General features: G+C 42.5%; 1 protein-coding gene across 5 annotated transcripts in view; it reads left to right on the top strand.

Moving 5' to 3' along the window:
- The window catches only part of PEAK1 (pseudopodium enriched atypical kinase 1), a 219,189-nt gene that overhangs the window by 179,702 nt on the left and 12,477 nt on the right, over nt 1–27,010 (top strand). For all 5 annotated transcript variants that reach the window (XR_012641265.1, XM_074966046.1, XM_074966045.1 and 2 more), the window contains one exon: nt 13,100–13,848. Coding sequence is in view for 4 of the 5 variants with exons in the window: in XM_074966046.1 (XP_074822147.1) it covers nt 13,100–13,848 (749 nt within the window). In the remaining variant the exon portion in view is untranslated. The remainder of the gene's footprint in view (nt 1–13,099; nt 13,849–27,010) is intronic.

A 27,010-nucleotide genomic window follows, 5' to 3' on the forward strand; every position in this document is an offset into this window, starting at 1 on the left:
AATAATTTGCCAAGGTTAGTGTTGGATTCCCCTTCACTGGAAATTTTTAAATCAAATTTGGATGTTTTTCTAAAAGATATGCTCCAGTTCAAACAAGAATTAATCCAGGGGAGTCCTGTGGCCTGTGTTATGCAGGAGGTAAGACTAGACTATCTGACTTCATAGTGATTTTTGACTTTATAATCTGTTATCTCTGTGTGTTTGACTGTGTGTATGTGGAAAAGTTGACCTGATCAAACTTACTCATAGCTGTTACTTAAATTGGCACATGCAGCCCATATATAGAACAGCTCTGTGCCACCTCTCACAAATTGATGGTGAGGAACTGGGGATATATCATGTATATCGGTTAACTAAATGTTCCTTTTCCTTTAGCTAGAAATCATGTATTACTATTTTGGAGGTGGATTTCTCTTTATTAATTATTGTGTAATTATTTAATTCACTTAATTTGTACAAGGAGTAATTTCACAGCGTAGTAGCATGGATGCATTGACTGGGCATTTATCAGCAACTGCTACTATGAAGTGCTTTCTATGCTTTTGTGAAAGGACGGATTATACTGTTGATAGTTATGTGTTTTTCTCATGGTTTGTTAGTAATTTATATTAGTTAGAGTCAGAATGTATCAAGGAGTGAATTATTATTGTATTAATATTAAAGATCAGTCCAGCTGATCTGCTAATCACACAAAGAATCTTTTCTAGAATCTACTTTATGATACAAATACATACATGCAGACCAGCTGCAATATCCAAGCCAGTGGAGCATATTTATAAAAATAAGGGCAATAGGGGGATAATATTGCATCCGGTCATAAAATACATCTCCTGGATATTAATTTTCCTTTCTTTGGGGGAGTGAAAGGGTGGAATGTTTGGGTAATGGATATGAATAAGTTGGAGACTTAGTGGTAGTCTAGGTAGTAGAATTGTCTTGATTAATTAACTCTGTTGTGGAGGGCAAGTGGTACAGGCATAGGTGCACAGGGCAGTTGTCAGGTCAGCTTTGATGTCTTCTTTTACTGAGACCTTATGTACTTATCGAAGATTTTTCTTTGAAACTGTTGGTCCTCAAATTTCATTTCCTTCTTATTCTGGAAATAGTCCAGCATCATGATGTTCCTTGTCCTCTTGAATGAACCTGCCAAGACTCTTTCAAAAAAGCAGACTTTATTTTCTCCTCTTCAAACTGGAATGTCCAGTTTGAGTTCCTTTTTATCCCCCTCTTCATGTTCAGGAATGGTTTTACCACTTTTCTTTTTTTGTGGACCTCATGTATCTCAGACATGTCATCTCTATGTATCCAGTTCTTCTTCAAGAGAGAAGTCCCTGTGGGTGCTCCACTCCAGGTGTTGGTGTGTCCCTGTGCCATCGCTTGGAGATTTTGACAGCTGTACTCGTACCAGTTGTGCACGCGCAGAGCCTGCCCCACACGTTGAGCATGCTTTAATAGTACGCATGCGCGACTGGCCTCCTCAGTTCCTTCTCTACGGTCCCCAGCCTGAGACAGAGCTCAGCAGACTCGATAGAGAATTTTTCTCTCCCTTTGTTCAAATAATTTCCCTCTTAGTTTAGCTTCTCAGTAATAGTTAGATACCATTTTCCCCTTTCTTTTTCTTTTAAAACCGAAAAAAAAAACCCAAAAAACCTTTTTGCTCCTCCCAGCAGCAGCCACTTCTGACATGCCTGGCTCTCCAGGCTTTAAGTGCTGCTCTACCTGCAATGATGTCACCCTCTTTCAGATGGCCACTCAATATGTATTAAATATTTGGGGGAGTCCCACAACCCCCAAAAATGTGCCCACTGCAGCAAGTTGAAATCCAGAGCATGCAAGGACAGAGAGCTGAGATTAAAACTGCTCCTCCTACAAAAATCTTTAGGACCAGCCTTAGACCCGGGCGCCAACTCCACTGCACACCGCAGTACCCCCATCTCAAAAAAGGAAAAGAACACTTTAAAAAGCGGCAGCATCTCTCACCCACAAAGGGTATTTTGAAGGATAAGAGTTCGTCGGGCAGATCCACTACCTCCCTCCTGATGCTTCCATGGCTGAGCACTTTCGACGCACTGGGCTCCTCCAGTGCCACACGAAACCCGGCTGCGGTGGTAGCGCAAAGCTCCGGTGCCGAGGCTTCAGACGTCCAGTTGTCTGCCTTTCTCCTGGCACCGTTTGGCACCACAACAGAAGCGGTGCTGATGCATATTAGCCTGCCTGACCCCCCTCAGGCTGTTCTCACTCTCCCAGCACCATCATCCTTTGAGCTGGCTGGCACTGACACAAGGCTCAGGACACTCGTGCAGAGGAACCCTTCTTCACAGCAAATTCCTCTCGCGCAGACCTCACCTCACAGAGGCACTGCAGCACCACAAATCACACAGTCAAGGGACCTGCTGGTGTCACCTCTCTTGCAGTCACCCCTACTTAATACCTACTTCTCTCCAGATACTCAGGCCAGGTCCGTACAGCTTTCTTCCCGTGATGAGGAATCTGGGCTGCAGGGAGAATTTTCACCCTATCAGATCTCCCATCCACATACCCCAATCAATAAAGGTCATAGAAAAGCTATCTCGTCCTACTCCCAGGATCCTGCCCCATGGTGCGTAAACCCCTGGATGGCACCACCCGTGCCCTTCCCACCACAGTGGCAATATTGGGCTCCATGGGCACCTTATACTCGGGACCACACTCGTTATGCCACAGCCAGATGCGAGACCTGCTCGGTACCACCAGTCGACGAACCTGCCACTGACTCAAGACACCAGGCAGCCCCGTCACAACCGCAGGATCAGTCATGGCCTGCCTCTAACCCAGTAGACCCAGTTGTTCTGCCTGATGAAGCATTGCGTCCTCCTCCCCCTACGTCTTCGGATGACTTCTCAACATTTCAGGATGTCTTTGAAAGAGTTGCCAGTGAGCTAAGAATTCTAAGAATTAACCTGCAGGAAGTTCCTGAACAGCAACATGAAGTAACTGACATCCTGCAGCCCTCTTCTTCTTCTAGGATTGCATTACCTATCAATGCAGCCCTTTTGGAACCTGCCAAGGCCATCTGGCAAACTCCGGCTGCAAGCGTACCTACCTGTAAGCAAGCAGATCGGAAGTACTTTATCCCTTCCAAGGGTTCTTAATTCCTTTTCACTCATCCAATGCCAAACTTGCTGGTAGTAGATGCAGTCAACCAAAAGAACAAACACCAGTTTCCCCGCTCCATCCGACAAGGACAGTAAGCAAATAGATCTGCTCGGACATAAGGTATAAGCGTCTTCCACATTACAATTTCGCATTGCTAATTATACAGCCATTCTGGCAAAATATTACCACAAAAATTACAGTAAATTCATGGACTTTATTGATGACATTCCAGAAGAAAAGAAACAATGATTTACAGCCATAGTATCCGAGGGACAAATCATCTCCCTTACCGCTCTTCAAGCTGCCGTCAATGTGGCCAATACTGCAGCAAGATCCACTGCCGCAGCAGTTGTGATGCACCGAGGTTCATGGCTCTTGTCCTCTTCCTTTCCTCTGGAGGTCCAGAGTACCATTGAGGATCTCCCCTTCAATGGCGACAAACTCTTTGCCCCCACAACTAATGATGTACTTCATTCCATGAAGGACTCAAAGGCAACTCTCTGGTCTCTAGGAATCCAAACCCCTGTGACCAGAAGGCGACAATATAGATACCAACCTTACCAGTGACCACACTACCCTATATACACCGAGAAATTCCATAGATCACATGAGCAACAACAACAGCAATGCCAGAGACCCAGGTACCAGCGCTGCCATCCCAACTCCTCAGCAGCATAGCAACCCCCTCCGACTAATAAGCAAATTTGAAGCCTTGGTCGAGGATATAGAAAACAACACTCCCACTTCAGCGCTTACACCACCTGCCCCTATTTTTGGACACTGCCTACACCCATTCTCCCATCAATGGCAGAACATTACCACCTACAAGTGGCCTTTAGAGGTTGTCACAATTGGCTATTCCATCCCTTTCCTATCCCTGCCTCCCACCCACCCACTCTCCCCGTCTCTCTTCAGGGACCCCTCTCACAAGCAACTGCTCCTCCAAGAAGTACGACATCTCCTTTAATTGGGAGCAAAGTCGTGCCCAAAAAACACAGAGGGAAAGGTTTCTATTCCCATTACTTTTTAACAGAAAAGAAAACCAGGGGATGGTGACCGATCCTTGACCTCAGGCGGCTCAACAAATTTATCAAAAAGCAAAAGTTCAAAATGGTTACCCTCACCACCATAATCCCAGTGCTGGAGCAGGGAGATTGGTTTTCAGCCCTCGCCCTATGGGATGCCTATTTTCATGTGACTGTACATCTGGCCCACAGACGTTTTCTATGTTTTATCCTCAGTTCGACACATTTTCAATTCAGGGTGTTGCCTTTCAGCCTATTCCTCCCGCCACCCCCCATGTTTTTTCCAAACTCCTAGCTGTAGTCACTGCCTACCTCAGGAAATGGGGTTATAATATTTCCGTCAATCCATGGGGCTCTCCATTGCTTGCTTTCTGTCCCTTGGCCTACAAATAAACAAAAACAAATCCACCTTATCTCCTATCCAACAACTGGAGTTCATAGGAGCGCACCCGATTCCTTGACGGGCATAGCATGTCTCCCACTAGACCTTTTCAACTAAATAAAACTCCTGGTCACAAAACTTTGCAGCAGTCCCCAGGTCACTGCTCGAGACTGCCTGCAACTCTTAGGTCACACGGTCTCATGTACTTTTATGGTCAAAATGCACGCCTATACATGAGGTGCTTCCAAGCGTGATTGGCCACAATTTACAGACCGAATATACACACACTAAACAAGCCTCTATCCATACCCTTCAGAGTCAAAGACTCCCTCCTATGATGGACAGTTCCCTCCAACCTCTGCTCAGGAGTCCCTTTTCTCCAGGATGCTCCATCCCTTATAATGACTACCGATGCATCCCTCACAGGATGGGGAGCACACATGTCCCACCACATAGCCATGGTCTATGCTCTTCCACCGAAATCTCCCTACAGATAAACATCCTAGAACTTTGAGCCATATGCAACGCCTGCCGTCACTTCCACCCATTCATTCGGAACCAACGTGTTCAGATAATGACAGACAACATCGCCTGCATATTCTATGTAAAGAGGCAGGGAGGGACTCGATCTCATTCACTTTGCACAGAAGCTATGAAGCTCTGGAATTGGTGCCATGCAAACAACATCCGCCTATCTTCCCGGGGTCCTGAATACCACCGCGGACAAACTAAGCAGACGTTTTCCCTGGAATCACGAAAGGGAGATAAACAAAACGGTCATATGCAACTTATTCCGCTTTTAGGGCTACCCAACCCTGCACCTCTTTGCAACTGTGAAGAACAAGAAATGTCCCAAATTTTGGTCCAGAGCAGGACTGGGCAAACATTCCCTAGGAGGTGAGTTCCTGATCTCATGGGATCAAGACTTACTGTATGCATTTCCCCCAGTTCCGGTTCTCCTCAGAGTTCTGACAAAGATATAAACAGATTGTGCCACCTTAATTCTGATTGCCCCATCGAGGCCCAGACAACCGTGGTATCCATTCCTCACCAGAATGTCAATTTGCCCACCGATTTCATTGCCTCTCACTCCGAACCTCCTATCGCAGCAACATGGCTGATTTCTTCACCCCAACCTATCCATGCTTCACCTCAAAGCTTGGTTCCTACATAGTTCTCCTAAAATGAACTAGCATGCTCTGAACAGGTTCAAAGAGTACTCTTACGTAGAGAACACAATCAACTCGCATCACCTATCTTCGAAAGTGGAAGCGATTCATACAATGGTGTTCAAGCAAACAAATTCTTCCCACTTCTGCACCTCTTCCGTCCATACTTGATTACCTATTAGACCTTAATCAATCTGGCCTTTCTTTCAGCTCCATCAAAGTCCATTTAGATGCTATTACAACTTTTCAAGACAAGATCGACGATACTTCTGTTTTTGCTCATCCAATCACCAAGCGTTTTCTCAAAGGGGTCCAATCCCTATACCCGGACATTAAACCTCCTACCCCTCTGTGGGACCTTCACTTAGTATTAACCTGCTTAACTCAACAACCATTCGAGCCCCTAGCCACTTGCTCCCTCTTAGACCTCTGAATGAAAACAGCATTCTTAGTGGCAATCACCTCCACCAGACGCGCAGGAGAAATAGCAGCTCTCGTGGCGGACCCACCCTACAACATACTTTTGAAGAACAAAGTTACCCTCTGACTACACCCCAAATTTCTTCCAAAAGTGCATTCGTCATTCCACATCAATGAACCTATACACCTACCAACCTTCTTTCCTAAACCGCATGCAAACTCCTTTGAATCCACAAGGCATACATTGGATGTACGCAGGGCTTTGTCCTTCTATTTGGATAGAGAACCAGACCCTTTAGGAGCTCTTCCAGACTCTTTGTCTCCATTGCGAATGTTCCAAAGGGACGCCTATTTCTACACAGAGACTTTCCAGTTGAATCTCTGCTTGTATCCGATTGTGCTATCAAATAAAGGATGCAGTTCCTCCAGCCTGCATCAGGACTCACTCCACTAGATCTGTAACTACCTCCGTGGCTTTTCTATGCAAAGTTCCTCGGGATGACATCTGTAAAGCACCCATTTGGACTTCTGAACACGCATTTGTTAAGCATTGTGCCCTTACTCAAGGCCCTCTCACTGATACACGATTGGGCAGAGCTGTATTATCCACCACATTCCTACCAGATCCAAAGTCCCTACCTCCTTGAGATACGCTGCTTTTAAGTCACCTGGCGTGGAGCACCCAGAGAGACATCTCAAGAAGAAGAAGAAGTCGTCACTCACCTGTGCAGTAACTGACGTGGGTGTCCCTGTGGGTGCTCCACTACCCACCTTCCTCCCCTCTACTTCGGAGTTGGGGTAGCCCCCGTTGTGGAGAAGGAACTGAGGAGACCAGTCGTGCGCACGTACTATTAAAGCACACTCAACGCTTGGGGCAGGCTCTGCGCATGCATGACCGGTACGAGTACTGCTGTCAAAATCTCCAAGCAAAGGCGCATGGACACACCAACACCTGGAGTACACTCATCTCGAAGAACGTCAGTTACTGCATAGGTGAGTAATCTCCTCATCTGCCTTCATTACTGCTCTGGGAGATCTATGATACTGTTGTGGTCACTACAATGAAAAATAAGAAATGACAGCATTAATAAGAATAGCAATAGCCTATCCATCCCTTGGAATATCAAAAATTAGGATAAAATTAACACTTTCAGTGTAGTTTTGAATTCCAATGTCTTTCCACAAAGCATTTTCTCTTTAGACCAGAAATAGTAATGACAAACAATTAGAACAAGACTTAAAAGAATAAAGGGGCATCAGGTATAGATTATTATTAGAATGGGACAATGGAGTGGGGCGGAAGGCCTAAAGGGCTTGTCCTTATTAGCGTATTGAACTAATAAAGGTTATTTCTTGCAGGCAAACAGGACTCTCAGAAATATGTCTGTGCACAGAATGATATTTGAGGCTACATCAGACATTTTACCAGGCATTAGCTAATGAGCCAAATATGTGACCAGTTTCAGGAATTTGTTTGGTTTGAAGGAGGGATTCTCTGAACTACAGTCAAATCTCCAATTATTTTTATAGCACTTTATATATAGTATCTCAAACTACTTGGCAGTGCATGCTGCTGAACAGGAATAACAGAAAAGAAAGGTGTCATGTAGCAGCAGTATTAAGATAAATAAAATTAGTGCATGTTATTTGCTAAGAGAAGATTTAGAAATAGAGAATAGAATGAAGTTGGAGTTTATAGTGCCTGGTGTGTTAGTTGCATGTCCCTCAGAAGCATGATTTCACTGCCTCCCATCAATAGTGTCCCCTTAGAAACAGGTGAAATGGGACAAGAAGGCCTGGGCTTAATCTGCAGCAAGGGAGATTTAGGTTAGATATTAAGAAAAACTTTCTAACTATAAGATTAGTTAAGCCTTGGAACAGGCTTCCAAGGGAGGTTGTAAAATCACCATCACTGGAGGTTTTTAAGCACAGGTTGGACAAACAGCTGTCAGGGATGGCCTACTTGGTCCTGCTTCAGTGGAGGGGGCTGGACTTGATGATCTCTCAAGGTCCATTTCAGCCCTACATTACTACGATTCAAAGCTAATTCAAGAGAAGATTTCAAATCCAGGTATGAAGAATAAATCAGTAGCTTGGAGAGGAAAAAATTACAGACATTTTAAAGCTAACTTAATGATGTTCCTTAGTGATGTTCCTAGTGATGACCTCAGAAGGATGTTGTGAGGGTTAATGCATGAATGTTCAAAAAGCACTATAAGGGTCTCAAATGTAAGATGTTATGGCACTGCACGATTCCTTAAAGCTGTCATCTGTATTCATTTGAGAAAGCTGTTACAGAGTTAATTTCTTTCCTCTTGCATAGTTTGTAAGCCTTTTAAGGACTTTTTTAAGTGGTAGTTAATATGCAGCCTGTTCCTCCTCTTCATCTGCCTCCAAGGGTGAAGTTCAGACTGTATTCTGTAATATTGAAGAGCCTGTGCAGGAGGCAGTGAAGTGAAGGATGTTAAGAAAGCTGGGGAGAGGTGATAGGCAAGAAGGAGAAACATTTGTTCTGCCGCTAACCTCTGTTTAAAAGAACTATTTTTCTTTGCACAGAGAGAGGGGCAGGATTTAAAAGACAAACATTTTTCTTCCTCAGAGAGACTCTATGACATAAGAATGTGGGGCATGCAATGTTGCAGCAAGCCTTTGGAAAGCTGAACTAGAAGGGTTGGCCCTAGAGGCACGAGAAGAATGAACAGGGTTAAGAGCTCAGCATAAAAACAGCAGAGATATGAAGCTTTTCAAACACTTAATCCAGATGGATGAATTTCACTAGGAAAAACTTGTCCTTGTGGGGAAGAATCTATATTCTGGCATGACAGATCTTACAGATTCATTTCCATGGACTGGGAATACGAGGCAATGGTTGAAATTGGGTCTGAAAAATGTGTACAGTAACTGTTTTTGGAATTTTATGTAAAATTTTCTGATGGGCTCCATCACTGCCATCAGACATCTCCCTTCTGCACCAGATGGATGAGTGGGCTGTCAGCCTTCTTGCAAATGTCCTGTGCTGGAAGACAAAGAAAGGTGCAGAAATCCCATTATTATTATTTATTTGTTCCTTGACCTTAGCAAAGCTTTTGACACGGTCTCCCACAGTATTCTTGCCAGCAAGTTAAAGAAGTATGGGCTGGATGAATGGACTATAAGGTGGATAGAAAGTTGGCTAGATTGTCGGGCTCAACGGGTAGTGATCAATGGCTCCATGTCTAGTTGGCAGCCGGTATCGAGTGGAGCGCCCCAAGGGTCGGTCCTCAGGCCAGTTTTGTTCAATATCTTCATAAATGATCTGGAGGATGGTGTGGATTGCACCCTCAGCAAGTTTGCAGATGACACTAAACTGGGAGGAGAGGTAGATATGCTGGAGGGTAGGGATAGGATACAGAGGGACCTAGACAAATTAGAGGATTGGGCCAAAAGAAATCTGATGAGGTTCAACAAGGACAAATGCAGAGTCCTGCACTTAGGACGGAAGAATCCCATGCACCGCTACAGACTAGGGACCGAATGGCTCGGCAGCAGTTCTGCAGAAAAGGACCTAGGGGTTACAGTGGACGAGAAGCTGGATATGAATCAACAGTGTGCCCTTGTTGCCAAGAAGGCCAATGGCATTTTGGGATGTATACATAGGGGCATTGCCAGCAGATTGAGGGACGTGATCGTTCCCCTCTATTCGACATTGGTGAGGCCTCATCTGGAGTACTGTGTCCAGTTTTGGGGCCCCCACTACAAGAAGGATGTGGAAAAATTGGAAAATGGCCAGTGGAGGGCAACAAAAATGATTAGGGGACTGGATCACATGACTTACGAGGAGAGGCTGAGGGAACTGGGATTGTTTAGTCTGCAGAAGAGAAGAATGAGGGGGGATTTGATAGCTGCTTTCAACTACCTGAAAGGGGGTTCCAAAGAGGATGGATCTAGACTGTTCTCAGTGGTAGCTGATGGCAGAACAAGGAGTAACGGTCTCAAGTTGCAGTGGGGGAGGTTTAGGTTGGATATTAGGAAAAACTTTTTCACTAGGAGGGTGGTGAAACACTGGAATGTGTTACCTAGGGAGGTGGTGGAATCTCCTTCCTTAGATATTTTTAAGGTCAGGCTTGACAAAGCCCTGGCTGGGATGATTTAGTTGGGGATTGGTCCTGCTTTGAGAAGGGGGTTGGACTAGATGACCTCCTGAGGTCCCTTCCAACCCTGATATTCTATGATTCTAATACCCCAATGGTACTCTGATGCCCATGATTCCAAGTAGCTGTGCAGGAGCCATAACTATTACAGCGGGAAGAGTCAGGTTCCAAGGGCCAATCTCCTTCCCATCTGATTAGTCTGTGGCGGATGGAGGAGAAACCGCAAACAGGGAGTAGAGCAGCAGGATGAGCAGTCATATAGCTTACCCTCACTGCAGGGGCTCCTGCTGTGGCTTGCATGTGCATCTCATTCTAATATGTCTTCCCGTTACTCCCCAACTTTCTGCTGCAGCCTCTGGCTTGGCCAGCCATGAAAGCAACATACATTAGGAGACTGCATGCTGAAGTGGTAGCAGACAAGCAGCAATGGTCTTTTTCACCAACCACCACCAGATGTAGTAAGTAAGGAGCTATACTGTGGAAGAGCATAGGAATCAGGAATTGGACAGGTGAACTTGGAGGCAGGGTGTAGACAGAGGGGACAAAGTCAACAGGCATTTGAGGGAGACTTAAGAAGAGATGCATAGCCACAGATTTTGTAAGGGGGAATATAAAGAGATGCTGATGTAAGTTAAGATGGCCATTTGGGTGGTTGAGAAAAAAGGGGTAAGAAGTGGAAAGGAAGGCACTTCCAGGTTGTATAAGGGGAGCTCATTTGAATTTGTGCTTTGGGGATCCATCCAAATATTTTTATGACGCTGGCTGTGAACTGTCTCTCTTCTTTTTGCAGTTCTTGCCAAGACTAACCTTCTCATCTACTTCCTGTACTGTTAGGCTATTACCTGGATCCTCCACTGCCTCCTGTCTTTGGACATTTTTATTTTGTGGGAGCTAAAAGGAGATAGTCTGAGAGAGCAGCCACATGTGGTCTTTCCTGAAGATCATGCCAAACAGAGCTACCCTACCTTCTGTGGACATAAATCCTACAGTTTCTTCCTACTCACAACTCAGTGCCTCTCTCAGTATTATCATGAGGAAATGATCAAAAAGAACTCCCGATACAGTGTTTTACTCTTTCTGAACTTCCATTGCCTTTCACAGTCCCAAGGAATACAAAACTCCTCAATCTTCTTAATTAAAATATCTTATTAGCAGTGTGGCCCAATATTCCAATTGATAGTGCATGTTGTCCTGCAGAGTGGGGGTTAATCATGGATTCTATTACTTTCATAACAGCAGTGATTATGTATTTTAAAATCTGAGGGAGGAAAATATTCCCTTGCAAAAGGTTCCATAATACATTTGTATTATGTATGAGACCAGGTAAGGAGGTTCAAATCTGAATTATAACCTACCCAAAGTTCTGGGATGTTTGGATTGAGGGTTCCAGTCCAGGCCCATTTCTAATTTAGAGACCTTCAGTGGGGCACCCCACTCTTATCCAATAATCAAATAGTTTCAATATCTCTTGCTGAACTAGATAGAGTTCATTCCATGCTTGCTCCATTGCATTTGTAGAAATTGGCTTCCTACCTTATAATTATGGTCAATGATCCCCACAGATGTGGTAGAAAATTTACAAAATAACTCCTCTCAAAATAGCAGTTGATTTATTAGAAACGAAAAAAATGCATCATTTTATTTTTATACAAGGAGCGGTTGCCTCACAGAGCAGCACATCTGTCACTCATCCTGTTTTTCTCCCCACCTCAACCCCCAATTTTTGAAGGATTCATAATTGCCTTCTCTAAAATCCAACCAAAACACATCTCAGGAAGCACAGGCTGTCAGTGGAAATTCAGGTTTTTTGTGTATCCAAAACTGCAGATTGGAATCTCTTGACTGGTTCTAGATCAGGATGTCTATGCATGTAATAGTCCCAATACAGCAGCCACTGGAAAATGAGCAAGGGAAAGGGGTGTCAGAGATCGTTACTATTTCTATTAATCTCTGATATTGGGGGCTGCGGGCGGGGGGGGGGGGGGAAGGGAAGTAAGCTTGTATATTTCTGCAGTCCCAGAACCCAGTTCTGCTTTTACTGAAATTAGTGGGGGAAATCTTGTCAATTAAATGGTAGCAGACTTAGGCTCTTACTCTTCTGTTTGTTATGAAGTTACTAATGAATTTGCAGAGACAAACTTGATTATCTCTGATATCATTGCTTAGATATCTACAGTGTACTATTTTTCTTGCAGGTGTCCTGGTTTATGTTTTATAATATTTTGAATGTATGTAACCCCTCTCAGATCAGATGATCCCAAAGTGTTTTACAAATTACCATGGGTATATACAAAGAGGGATCACTCCATCCACCAGTAAAATGTAGACACCTCTGGGGTGAAATACAGAAGCACCCACTCAAAGTACATAACAGTTTAGAACAGGAAGTGAGGAAGAATACTGTAATCAGCTGCCTGCAGGGGGAATTAAGGGAGACAGAATGTAATTACTCAGATTGGAATTCGTCTAGAATGCTAGGCTTGACAGCCCATACTTCTGATTTGCATTCTCTTTCATGTTTTAAGTAAGCTCATGAAATGTAAGATGCTAGCATTGAAACCTGTTTTATGCACAGGCCCAGTTAAACAAGTCAAGGTATTCTTTATGTGATAGTATACATCTGGTGCTGGTTTCGTTATGTTAGTTTTATCCCTCCAAGCACCAGCCTCACACCTTCATTTTTTGTCAGACTTGGATTTGAGGAGATTGTGGTCATCTACATCATCCAGCTATTTTCTCAGTTGCCCACTTACACTTTTTTGTGAAGTATGAATATGCAGTCACAGTAAATCCAAAGTGTTCTAAAGCTTTTGGGTTTGTTTGTTTTTTATTACACAGGTCAGTCCAGGGCAGCCATGATACCTCCAAAGCAGCCCCGGCAGCCAAAGGGAGCTTTGGATGATGCCATTGCCTTTGGAGGAATAGCAGACCAAGAGGCAACTAACAGCTTACAGCCAACACCACCTCCACTGCCAAAGAAAACCATTTTGAGAGCCAACACAGAGCCGATCCCCAAAGAACTCCAGAAACAGACCCTGGAGAACAATCTCTGTGTTGTGGCCAACCCTACATATGACATTGATACCAACTGGGAAGCAAGCAGTGCCTGCTCTTCAATCAGCTCAGAACTCAAGGCATTGGACAATGAGTCAGGAGATTCCTTGGACAGGCCTTTAAGAAAAGGAAAAGCAACCAACTCAACAGCCAACAGCATTTCTAGCCTAACCACTCCCAGTATTAAGGATAGGTGTTCCAACAGCATGGAGTCTCTGTCTGGGAGATACATCTCTCAGACTAAGCAGAGCAAGAATATACAGAAGCCACAGAGGCAAGCACTTTATCGAGGAATTGAGAACCGAGAGGAGGTGGTAGGCAAAATTAGAAGCCTTCATACTGATTCACTGAAGAAGTTGGCAAGCCAATGCGAAGATCTTTTCATGGCAGGACAGAAAGACCAGCTGCGATTTGGAGTAGACAGCTGGTCAGACTTCAGGCTAACCAGTGACAGGCCATGCTGTGAAGCAGGTGATGCAGTTTACTACCCAGCTTCTTATGCAAAAGATCCCCTCAACAATTATGCAGTCAAGGTAAGAAGGAGGTTTCAAAAATGGTTGTCCCAGAATATTAATAATAATTAATAATAAAACCCTGTGTATTACAGTATACCTAATTGTGCTGTTTGCAATAGCTAATCCATGTACAGTAATGATCTGCAGCTACTGGCCCTTCTTTCTTTAAAGTGCCACTGTTGTCAATGGCATAATTAACCTTTAGCTGGATCCCCTGTTTGTTGTACATTTGGGGCAATTTTTTAAAAGCCACCAACTCTCTTACTAGCTGTTTAGCATAGCTATTATGTTATGACATAAGAATGATATAAACAGCTGTGTGCAGGCAGGCTCTTGGAAGCCTTCAGTAGTAGAACCTTTAAGTTCATTTGCATGCAGAGTTACCAAATTCTCATTTTTAATTAGGAGTGATTTCAAAGGTTTATACATATGGCTGTCTGTGGATTTTATTTATATACATTCTTAATTAGCATACCTTTCCATTCCCTTACAAACCCTTAAATTCTCACCAGCCATTCTGAAGCCCTATCTTGCCATCGGTGTGGCGTTGCGTGCTATATGAAAAATGAATGGAACTGAGGAATGTTGATTGGCTAGTGCTGTATTTCAGTGAAAAAAGAATTAGCTCTTTTTGTTGAATACTCCATTCCACAGTCCTGGTCAGAAAAACATCCAGGTACTTATTTCATATGCAGATGAACAGTTATCTTACCTAATAAAGGGGTTGTGTTATTTTATCATGTTTGTGATTCATATAGGAGATTTACTCACCCTCCCTTTGGGTGCCCACACCTCCACTGCTAATGAGACGATAATGTTCATCTGATAGGATGTGCTCTAATATGAAGGATGACTGGGAGCCAGGAAACCTATCTTCTATTCATTGCTCTGCCATAGACTTCCTATGTGACCTTGAGCAACTGAATCTCTGTAACTCAATTTCCCCAACTTTAAAATGAAAATTATGATTTTTCTTACCTCACATGGGTATTGTGAGCCTAAATTCATTAATGTTTATAAAGCAAGTTGAGCTTCTCATAGCGATGGTACTACAGAAGGGCAAAATGTAATTATTACTCACAACCACCTTTATTTATTAAAACAGAATGAGAAGCTAGAAAGCAAGAACGTCAATGCTAACTTGATATAAAATAGGTTCTGAATTTGAAAAGGCATCTCTTTAGGAGGTTTTTCAAGGTTACATATTGCATTGAAGTGTTGCCACATTCTATTGGGTTTATATTTGTTCAGCCATCCAGGTCCTTTATTGTTGCAAAGATCACAGATGTAATATGGATGCCATTATAAGATGATGAAGTGAACTGTCTGCTGACTCAAAACAACTGAGAACCAGGACATGAATAACTTTATGATGTATTATTTGTCTGGCAATCTTGTCCGGTTGCAAAATCAATGGTCTTCCATTGATTTTTTTTGCTTGTAATGATGCAGAAATAATCTGCCAAGAAGAAGTGGCAGGTGGTTTGCTATTTCATGCACTACGACAGGCCAGCAGATCTAGAGATGGAAGTGTTACGTTAAACACTGAATAAAAATATTTCATTGATGAAAGTGACTTAAAGCCTTTCCAAACATGCAGTAGAGCTTTTGAGTTTGTTTTTTAAATGTATTTTGAAAGGAGAGAGTATAGCCAAATGTATGCTATTTTTTTTCTTTATTACCTGAAACATTGTTATCTTGAAAATCAGTTCACAAACTAGTAGGCATTTACTGTAACCTAATAGGTATGAAGGACTCTAGAGTGAAGGATCCATAACATGCCATTTAACCACAGGTCACTATGGATTGTTGTGCTGTCATGGTGAGAGGAAATGTTAGGCTTGAAAAAAACTTCCCTGGCAGTGAATGTAATGTAGGAAGATACTTTGACTACAAATGCTCACTGATTCTTTGTAAGCAAAGTAGTGCTAGCTCAAAGGAATTGCTGTTGTCTTTCCATTTTCTCCCTTTCATATCTTCAAATATTATGCTTTCAACCAAGACTGGCTCACTTTATTTGTGTTTCCTTGATGGATTTTTTTTATTGCAATGTCATTCTCTAAAATATAGTTAAGGGTTTTATTATAAACTCACCTTTAAAGGGGTTTATAACTCTACCATAACATTTGGCTCCAGGCTGAGCCTTGATATACAAGATCTCAGTCCAGGATCAAGATTTTTCAAAAACATATAATGTAAAAAACAAACAAACAAACAAAATCCATTGAACTGTTGTAAATTAAGAGCGCTGGCAAAAATAGCAGGATTTTACTCTCCTACAGATTTTTTAATTCTAACTAAATTTTGTAATCATCCATCTACAGTGTGAATGGGCTATACTTCTGGCATTTTAAACCATGAAAAAATACAGATATTGAGATCAAATCCTACAGTGAACCCATAATATTATTGTTAGACAACTTATAGTAGCAAAAGAATCATACAAGATCTATCTTGAAGGTCTCTTAAGAATTATACACATGGGGCCGTATCTTCAGCTCGCGTAAATATGTTCAGCTCCATTAACTTCAATAGAGCTATGCCAAACTGCATCACCTAAGAATCTGGTCCAGGGCTTGACATACTCTTACTAGGTTCTATGACTTTATATTAGATCTGAAAGAGTTTCTAAAAATGAAATATTTTTTCTCCTTTTGTTACTACTTTATAGAAAACAAAATATAATGAACTTTACAAAACTATATGTAATGTTAAGTGTTGTTATCCATAAGTACAAAAATTATGCATTGTTTCTGAATCTTCAAAAGAGATATAGTTTCTAATTATATTAAAAAGCAAAAACTATGTTCCAGTAGTATTAAGAATTAGACTTTTACCAATTGACTACTGCTGAATTGAGTCTTCAGAAACATCCCAGTAGAATGCACCTTCTATGCAGATGAGTATACCAGAACATTTTTTTATGTTTTATTAATTTTAATAGATAATGGCAATTTAATAGGTGTGGTGGAAAACCATCCTGTCCCCAACTCATCTGTTTTGCTTAGATATTGCAGGAATAAAACTGTTTGTAAGGGTGTGCAATTTTAGCCATGGCATGTGTCAGGACATGCTTGCCTGCTGAATAAATGAGCCTGCAGTTTTTAGCCATGGCTTTTGTGTTATAAATTTCCATTATTTCCATCTCCCACTAACAAATGTCCTTTGCAAAAAGGTACACCAAACTATGTGCAAGTTGCTTTGACTGAAACGATACAAACCAAAACAATGGCTCCAGTCAGCTCAGAATTACATTTCAAACAAGCAAAAACAAGGATCTCTTTACAAACCTTTTATAAAATTCCTGGCCCTTAGGTATTTTCTCTTCACAAACAAGAACTAATCCATGTTCTAAATAATTGGTAGAGCTGGGTCAATGTGTCTGTGTGTGTTCCTCCGTAGCAGTGGAACAGTATCCTTATCAGCAGTTCCAGATTTGTAGTGAAATGCAAGTGAGCAGTGAAGACTAGCTTTTTGTAAAGTATATTGGACAAGTGCAGCTTGTCTCATCCCAGTATTGGGTGTTATCCTTTAACATACTGAATAAAGCAGCTGTATAGCAGGGACCTAAGTAAAAGAGCATTAGCAGAAATAAGTGATTATTGAGAATCTTGTCAGGTTTGGACTGTGAACATGGGTAATTAGTGTTTCAGTGATGCAGTGGAGCAAACTGGAGTGGAAACTACTTCCACTTTTAAAATTCAATATCAAACATTATCAAGACTGAAGCATCATAAAAAATTATTGAACACTATTATGCATACCTGAGATCATAGTTCAGAAGCCATCTTGAACAATCAGGCAGCAGTCTGAAGTGTGCGTTTAATATTTTGGCTGCAATCAGATGTTGCATTGGAGGTAAGGTGGAGCAGCCTGGGGACTATCATGGGGTAAACAGGCTGCGAGTGTATGGAAATGCAAGTACCATAATTTATGGCTTTGTTATATCTTGAGTCCTTGCTTCAGGATGGTGGGAGCTTCCCTGGAAAGCTGTATGACCTTAAAGTTCTTGCTAAGATTCATTCCCAAAGCATAAAACATAACAAAACATAAGTAAAATGCTGGCTGGCTGCCTTCCACTGAAAAAAATGTATATTCCATTTGGGCATATGCACCTCATGAGGGCATGAGAATATTTTTTTGGTAACTCAGACTCTAAATTGAATGACCTTCCTGGCAAAAGTCTTACTGCAGATCATCACAATACCTTATAGTTTGGATTGAGCCACAGTTTTATACATTAAACACTTAATCCATTATAAGTGCAGTCACAGTAGCGTTGAGCTTTTATGTCTTGGCATATCAGCAAAAGAGCAAAGCATTACTCCCAAAGCCAGATCAGTGAAACGGGGTCAGTGATCAAACTGGACTCTTAGAAAGCAGGTTGTGCCAAGTACAAGGTATCAATATGGGATTAGCAAGCTTTCATTTGACACTGTATTTCATTTGCAGTAGTGCTTTTGTGTAATACAACAAAGTAGCACAGACGGTACAGTGTTTGTGATCCTCAGTGTTTCTCATTTTCATCATTCTGCAATTCATTCCCCACATATCCATCTCGTTTAAAGTTCACCAAGGCCTTGTAAAATGCATAGGACATAGTAAAAATGAGATTCCCTGCTGCTAAAGTGGAAGTCCGCTAACAGTATCCTAGGCTGACTGGACCCATAATGAAAAAATAAAAGCTAATGCAGAGCATTTTTTAGAGTCTTGTAACATGAAATTCTTGCTTCCTTGAGGGAAAAGGATAGACAATGGAAATGGAGAGATCAAGGAATCTAGCTTTGTTAAACTAATGTACAGTTATAGACTGGATTTCAAGGACCCCAACTGTAGAGGACATGTATTGACATGGGCACCAGTGGAAAGGAAGGTGGACACATATAATTAGAGCTTAATATTCATATCTCCCTTCTTTGCCTTTCCTCTCCCCATAATTTTCTATCACAGTATACAGAGGTTGTTGACCACTACTCTGCATCCTTTGACCCATTCTTTATGAGCACTAGAAACATAGGATTTGCCATACTGGATCAATCAGTTCCTTCTTTGAATGACTGCATGTGTGCATTCAATTCTTGGGGTTGGTGCACCCAGCACGTGACCCTCAAATTTTTTCCCTCAGTGGTACCCGTTGGGCGGGTTAAGCTTCCCTTCCTGTTGTGTGCCACTGCATACAGGTATAAAGGGCAGAACTGCCCCTAGCCCACCTAAGTTCTTTCTTACCGCCTATGACAGTCATTGGAACTCTTCTGTACCAGAATTCTTTCTCCCAGCCTTTGTGACCATAGTGTATGTGTGTAGTTAGTCTTTAGTGTTGTTAGGATTGTTAGTAACATTTATATATAATAAGTTTTTCAGACTTGTTGTTTTCCCTGTTTGGGTTTTTTTTCTATTCATGCTACTGAGGTACGCCTCAGGAGTTTCAAGCCAGGTGCTTCTTGCTCCAGGCCTATGTCAGTGAGTGACCCACACAATAGCTGCCTGAAGTGCTTGGGGAAGCATACGTGAAGGACCAGTGCCAGATTTTCAGGGAGTTCAAACAAAGAAGGATAGGGAGACTAGGCTTTCCTGGTCTGACTCAGTGTAGAGTGCTGCAGCTTTAGGGAGAAGTGCACCTCCAGCTTTGGTGCCAGGATTTCACTGTTCTCCCTCATCCTGCTTCCAAAGTGGCACCAACCAGGGGACCGTCTCCACCTTCTATGTCTGGTAAGAGGGTTGAGAAGGAGTCGAGTAGAGTGCACCTGAAACCTAAGCACTCCTCCTCCAAATCGGTACCTAAGTCAGCTCTAGCTTCACATGGGGCACTCTCAGCTTCTTTGGCACCACAACAAGAGAGCATCTTGGTGCCAACTATCCCAGAGGTGTTTGCAGAGGCAAGAAACCTGCTCTGCCTCATGGTGCCAGTGTCTCCTTCCTTACAGAAGTCCAGTCCTTCAGCACTACTGCCACTTCTGCCAGCATTTCAACTTCCAGTACTGCAGTTGTCTGTTCCTCAGACAGGCAGCCTTTGTGTATCATCCAAAGGCAAGTCTTCTATGATGGCATCACTCCATCCATTGCCAAGCTCTCACACAGGTCCCCAGCACCAACTGGTCAGAGAGAGGAGAATCCTCTTAGTCAGAAAAAGGAGAATCCACATAGTCAGAGAAAGGAGAATCCTCAATATCAGACTCGGAGGTGGGACCTTGCATATCACAACCCTAAAGGAGTACCCACCAGTCTGCACAAGGTCCGCTCTTCCCACCTATCACCATGACCCTTCAATGTAGGGTGACCATTTAGCAAGTGTGAAAAATTGGGTCGGGGTGGGGAGGTAATAGGTGCCTATATAAGAAGAAGCCCCCACAGTCAGGACTGTCCCTGTAAAATTAGAACATCTGGTCACCCTACTTCGATGAGACCTAACCTGGAAATATGGCTGGGACAGAGGGGCCCTGCCCTGTATCAGTGACCATTTTGGAATTCTAGGGGTCTTCTCCCAGCTTCTATATCTTCCCCACACCAGGCATACTCAGTGCCCTCATGTAGTATGCTTGAATCTACACCCAGAGCTGCTCCATCCCCAGAGTCTGGCGCCAGGCCCAGTACCGAGCATCAAGAGGAGGTTCCAGAACCAGAACAACAGCTGATTAGAAGAGATTCTATCCCCTCCAGTCTTGGCTTCTTCTTCGTCCTATCCAGACGCGGCCATTTCGTCTGGCATGACTTTTACTCCTGCTGCTGATTTTAAAGTTCATCAGTTGTTGTTAAAGAGAGTGGCTACAGACCTAGGTGTACAGGTCAAAGAGGTCAGGGAGTCCTCATGTCTCCTGGTTGACATTTGATCATCAGTGGGTCCCTCCAGAGTAGCTCTGCCAATTAACAAGGTCATGCTATAGCTGATAAAGACTTTATGGCAGACTCCATCCTCTTTGCCTCCCACCTCTATCCTCCCAAGGGTTTGGGTATCTTTATCACCCACCTGTAGGCTCATTAGTCGTTAGAGCAACTAATGAGAGAGAACAACAGGGGCATCAGGCTTCCACCCCCAACTCAGACGACACTAAGAGGCTAGACTTATTCAGCAGAAAGTTTATTCAACAGGGGGTTTGCAGCTGTGTATCACTAACCAATAGTCTCTGTTGGGAGGATACAGTTTTAATTCAGGGGGTTCCATGGAAAAGTTAAAGGAAGTGCTTCTGGAGAATGCTAGCCAGAAGTTCTCTTCTATGGTCAATGAGGCCAGACTAGTCTGAAGAACTTCACTGCAGGCAGCATTGGACACAGCAGACTAGGCAGCTAGAACCACAGCCGCTGCAGTGGACATGTGAGGATCATCCTGGCTTGTACTATCAAGTACTTGCCATTTGAGGGTCCTTCTCTATTCTCTGACCAGACAGACAGCAAGCTTAACGGACTTACAGACTCTAGAGCCATCCTGAAGTCCTTAGGTGTGTACACACCTGCCCCAGTCCTGAAACTGTATCGGTCACAGTAGACACACTGATATCCCACTCCTCCTCAGCAGGGCCTATCAAAAAAGGGGTCCAGGGGTTAGAGGTGTAGACCTACCCTCCTGCTGTTTCACCTCTGGCTCCAGGCCCCTCAAGACACTCAGGAACTGCAAAGCAGGCAATTTTGGGCCAGTTGAAGTCAACATATTAGTCTCCATATCTCTTTGCAAACTGTCTGTTCCACTTCCACAGTTCTTGGTGCCAGATTACATCAGACCAGTGGGTCTCAAGCACTGTTGAAGTGGATATACTCTCCAGTTTGCTTCTGCCCCTCACTGCCATTCTCCCTTCCTATTCCTCTTCAGGAACACTCTCACAAGAAACTCCTTATCCAGGAAGTTTGTTGCTCCTTAGCGTGGGGACCGTAGAAGAGGTTCTATGTGCTCTCAGAGGGAAGGGGTTTTATTTCCAACATCTCCTAAACCCAAAAGCAAAAGTGTGTCACAAACCAATTTTAGACCTGCATCATCTCAAAAAATTCTTAAAAAGTATAAAGTTTTGCATGGTCACCCTAGCTTCTATTATCCCTTTCCTAGATCTAAACTTAGTATTGTCAAGATGTATAGGTTCCCTGTTTGAACCTTCGGCTACCTCCTCGCTGCTGTATCTATCAATGAAGGTGGCATTTTTGGTGGCCATTGCCTCGGCCAGAAGAGTAGGGAAGCTAATCCTAGAATTGTAGGACTGGAAGGGACCTCAAGAGGTCTTCTAGTCCAGTCCCCTTTACTCAAGGCAGAACTAAGTATTATCTAGACCATCCCTGATAGGTGTTTGTCTAACCTGCTCTTAAAAATCTCCAATGATGAAGATTCCACAACGTCCCTAGGCAGTTAATGTCAGGACCTCCAGATACGATCTTTTTTTAAGGACAGGGTTTACCTGAGTCCTCATCTGAAGTTTGTCCAAAAGGTGATTTCCTCTTTCCAAATCAACAAGCTAATTTATTTGCTTGTATTTCTACCCAAAACCATGTACGATCAGGGAGGAAGAGCGTTTGCATACCTTGGACATCAGAAGAGACTTGGCATTTTAGCTGGGCAGAACCAGTCACTTTCATAAATCCTTCCAGCTGTTCATAGCAATGGCAGACAGAATAAGATCAATCACTCTCCACCCAGAGAATTTCTTCCTGGATCACATCCTGCATATACATGTACTGTGACTTAGGTAATGTTGCCCCACCTGACACAGTCAAAGCTCATTTGACAAGGTCACAATTGGCAAGGATGGTCTTTCTGGTACAAATTCCCATTGCAGACATTTGTAGAGTGGCAGCCTGGTCCTTGGTCCACATGTTTGCCTCCCTCTGTGCTGTGGCTCAATCTCAAGAGACTATGCTAGAGTGGGTTGAGTTGTTCTCCAATCTTTATTGAAATAGACTCTGATCCTGCCTACAGGATCACAGTCTTATGGCTTGTGAGTCACCAAGAGTGGAATGCACATGTGCAATCACTCAAAGAAGAAAAAACTGTTACTAACCTGTTCCGTGACTGTTGTTGTTATTTGAGATGTGTTGCATGCCTTCATTCCACAACCTGCCCTCCTACCTCTCTTCATTGGAGTTACGGCAAGAAGGAATAGAGTGGGGCTGGGGCAGCACTGCCCTTTTTACCTGCATGCTATGGTGTGCAGCAGCAGAAGGAGCTGAGCTGCTCAATGGGTACTGCTGAGGTAAAAAGTTTCCAAGGGCTGGGCACACCAACACCAAGAGCGTAATGGACATATGCAACACATCTTGAAGAGCCACAGTTATTACGGAACAGGGTAATAATAGTTTTTTCCATCAAGTGCATTATCACTTATCATGCCTTCATAGTTCAACTACTGATGCTTCATTGGACCAGATACTAAATGCCTATCATCTTAGCTTCTTTCAGTGCTTGCCTTTGATCAATTAATAAATCAGGATCCATCTTTTTCCCTTATTGGACCCTGTAACAAAGATTCAGAGTAGCACGTGGGTAAAAAGGCAGCAAGATTTCTACTATAAGCTGGCCTGTGACAATGGAAGGACAGAGTAGGGCTTGGGAAATCCTGCACGGGGCATGGCTTTGTTTATTTACTCTTAACAGTGACATAGGACTAATTGTCCCTAATAAAGAAGAAGCTGCCCCTCTAACATCTTTGGCAGTTAATGGTGGGCGGTCTAGAACCCTTAATATCTACATCAGATTTTACAGACCATAACTGCTGTTCTCTAAACCCTTTAAAAGTGGTACATAGGTATTTAGTTGTATGACTCTCATTAATGCTAATGTGACTCACACAGTGAAATTCCCACATACTGTTTTAAAATTTTAGGTAATACTTGGGGATGATTATTCCATATATAAAATGCCTTATAATGTCATTGTGGTCATTGAAGTATGGAGACCAGTAGTCATTAGCTACATAAGAGATTAGAATCCTCGATTCCTAAATGGAAGCTCGCAGTGAAGGTTTGAATAGAAACTTCCACATGGAAGATGATGAGACCCTGTGAGGGCCTGGTTCACATCAGCAATCTTTTCTAACTGCAAGTACTACAGTGGATGCCTGTAAATATACTTTATGTTCGTTAAACTGCCTACGGACAGGAAAACTTAATGTGTCTCTGCTGATTTCACTGAATTTTCCTTTTTTTGACAAAATATTTGTTAGTACTGAGGGAATCTGACCTGCCCTATCTAAAACTTGAGCACTTGTCCAGATTCATGACTCTGTCTCTTGGAGCTTGGGGGTGGGTGTCTGAAGAGCAATTAGACACTCCTCTGAATGCCAAATTTTTGCTGGTTTCAATTCAGACCTTCTCTTAAATGCATCTGCTTTATGAATTCAGACATGTGACTGATTTGTCTTCAGACTCTCATCTTTGAGTGCTGTGGGGAGACAGTCTGGCTTTTCATTTCTTTTTGTCAATTACACAGCCAGTATATATTGAACAAATCTTAGTATTTGTCTATTGTCAGCAGTTTAACCAGCTGCCTCTTTCAGTTTTCACATTATTTTGTTTGTAAACAAAGACCAGGAGCAGACAACTCATCTCTAATCAGATCTGAGTTCTCCCCCTGCCTTTTGTACATGTCACATATACATACATGTCATTTTCTCCTTATAGAACAAGGACCTTGTGAGAATTTTTCCTGATGTTTTCTCCCAGTAGTGCCACTTAGTCTCAAAAGTGTCATTATATTTTGAAGTTTCATTAAAAGTGATTGGTTGTCATCTTTAACAAAATATTAAGGGGAGTCATTCATCATTTTGTCATTGATTACAATGGTTACAGGATTTAGTCTTAACTATATATTTCATTGCTATAACAGTAACCTATAGTGTTGTTGTACAGGAGAGTGTGTAATATTTCATTCTAAATAACAATGGTAGCCTGAAATAAAACCTCAGATCTAAAAAACTCTTGAACTTGGAAGTTTGGATCTATATTTGGATCCAGATTTCCCCAGTGGCCGTGATCTCCCCTCCCTGTTCCACCCCCTAAGAATAAATCAAAACAAAAACAGATCCAAACACTCCAAACATTTATGCACACCTACACACCAAATTTGGGGAAAGATTGGAGCTGGATTGGAACTTTACACCTCAGGACCAACTCTAATTTTAAAGCCCGTATTTTCAGAGGTTAATAGTTTGTGCAGATTATGTTGCCTGAGCTGCTGCTGTTCTAAGCTTGGTAGTAATTTAAAAAAAAAAAATTGAGAGGTTTGGCACACTAACATCTTCCATTGGAGTAGTAGATGCTCAGCACTTTTGAAAATTAGATCCATAAAAACTTCCGAATCAAAATTTCAAAAATAGTTTGGCTGTTTAAAAAAAGAAAAAAAAGGCAGATGCGGGGAGGAGAGGGAAAAGGGCTGCCTAGCAGTGTAATATGAGGTATTGGAGTTCAGGAGTTAGGGCTTGATCCCTTGCTTCTGGGCTCTTATGGGGTGGGGAAAAAAAGAAACCCTCATATTGCTATTTAACAATCCTTCTGTGCCATCAAATAGAGAAGCATAGATGGATTCAAAAGTAAATGCGCCCCAGCTCACCTTTGCTTGAAGTAGCATCACTGTGAGCTAGTTAGGAGGCATTGAGTATCATCCCAAGACTCTTTGGGTGAAATAAAATGTGGTACAGGAGTTATTTACAGATGCTATTTTGTACTTTTCTTACAAAAAATAAGTTTGACTTTTAAAATGAAACACTTTTTGGGTGACTAGTTTACAATTTGGGCTACATCATTTTGATATTAAAAAAAACCCAAGTTATTAATATTTGAAAAATGTCTGCTGCATGAGCACAGTAATTACTTCCTAGAATTTAATACTCCCATCTAAATTAACATCATAAGATTGTTATCATAATAATCAAGATTAATGAGACACCTATCATATGAGAAATCGGAATGTGGAGATCTGGAGAGATCTATCTATTTAACTGTAACTCTTTGGGTGAAGTAAATGGATTATGAACTCTGTGTTACCGAACACACACACAAACCATCCTGTACCAAAACCACCCTTCATTCTATTGCTCTTCTGAAAGTCACAGATGGTGTGATTAGGAGGAAAATACAGTGCCACTTGGGTTAAATACATAGAAACACCACTTCCTTGTAAAGCAGCTCAGATGACTTGGAGTGATGTTTTGTTCTGCATAGATCATCTTGAGCAGTGGTTCTCAAACTTTTGTACTGGTAACCCCTTTCACATAGCAAGCCTCTGAGTGCAACCCCCGCTTATAAATTAAAAATACTTTTTTGTACATTTAACACCATTATAAATGCTGGAGGCAAAGTGGGGTTTAGGGTGGAGGCTGACAGCTCGCGACCCTCCATGTAATAACCTCACGACCCCCTGAGGGGTCCTGACCCCCAGTTTGAGAACCCCTGAACTTGAGCCTTAATCTATGCATAATCTACTGTAAATGTCAGGATCTAAATTCAGAGTTCCTCTCCTTTGATTATGATTATTAATTATAAACCTTTTTCCTAACACAAGAGAATATTCGTTATTGGTGTTAAAGGCAATAAATAAATAAATTAAATAAAATTCGTACCCACACACGCCTGGTAACACTGGTTTTACAGCACAACTTGTCAGACTAGTGGTAAATTTCATTGGCTTGGTGGAGTTAATGAATTTACTACTCCCAACTCACTCTGAAAACAATACATCCTTTCTTCCAATTGTTTAATGACAATCGGTCACTGAACAGGACTAACAAGTTGCTATTTTTAGCATGGGTAAAGTTAGGTGTTCATCTATCGTCATGAGAGCAGAAACACAAACCAGGTTACAAATATCAAAGCATGGAATGGAAATAGAAAATGAAGGGAGATGCCATGCATAGCACTCAGTATGGAAACTGAGGAGCACTTTTGGATAGAAAAGGGACACACCACTTTATTTTTTAGATAAGTATCTCATGTCATAGAGAAACATCACCCCAACTGGAATGAATTGCCACCCTTGCTGCCCATCCCAAGAAAGAGGCCAAAGACTTAACTGGTGTGGAACCTGAACTACCCTCACACACCTTCAAAATGTTTTTCCAGATGACGTTTGAGACACACTGGTGGTATGGTGTGCAGCAAGCCTCCCCTTTTGCTGCCTATGCTGTACCAATTCTTTTATGAAGCAGGGGACTTAAGTCTCCAAGACTTTCAGCTGACACATTTCACTTCATGCATGTTTGCAGGGTCAGGG

This window comes from Natator depressus, chromosome 10, assembly GCF_965152275.1.
Source record: "Natator depressus isolate rNatDep1 chromosome 10, rNatDep2.hap1, whole genome shotgun sequence".
Lineage (NCBI taxonomy): Eukaryota > Metazoa > Chordata > Testudines > Cheloniidae > Natator > Natator depressus.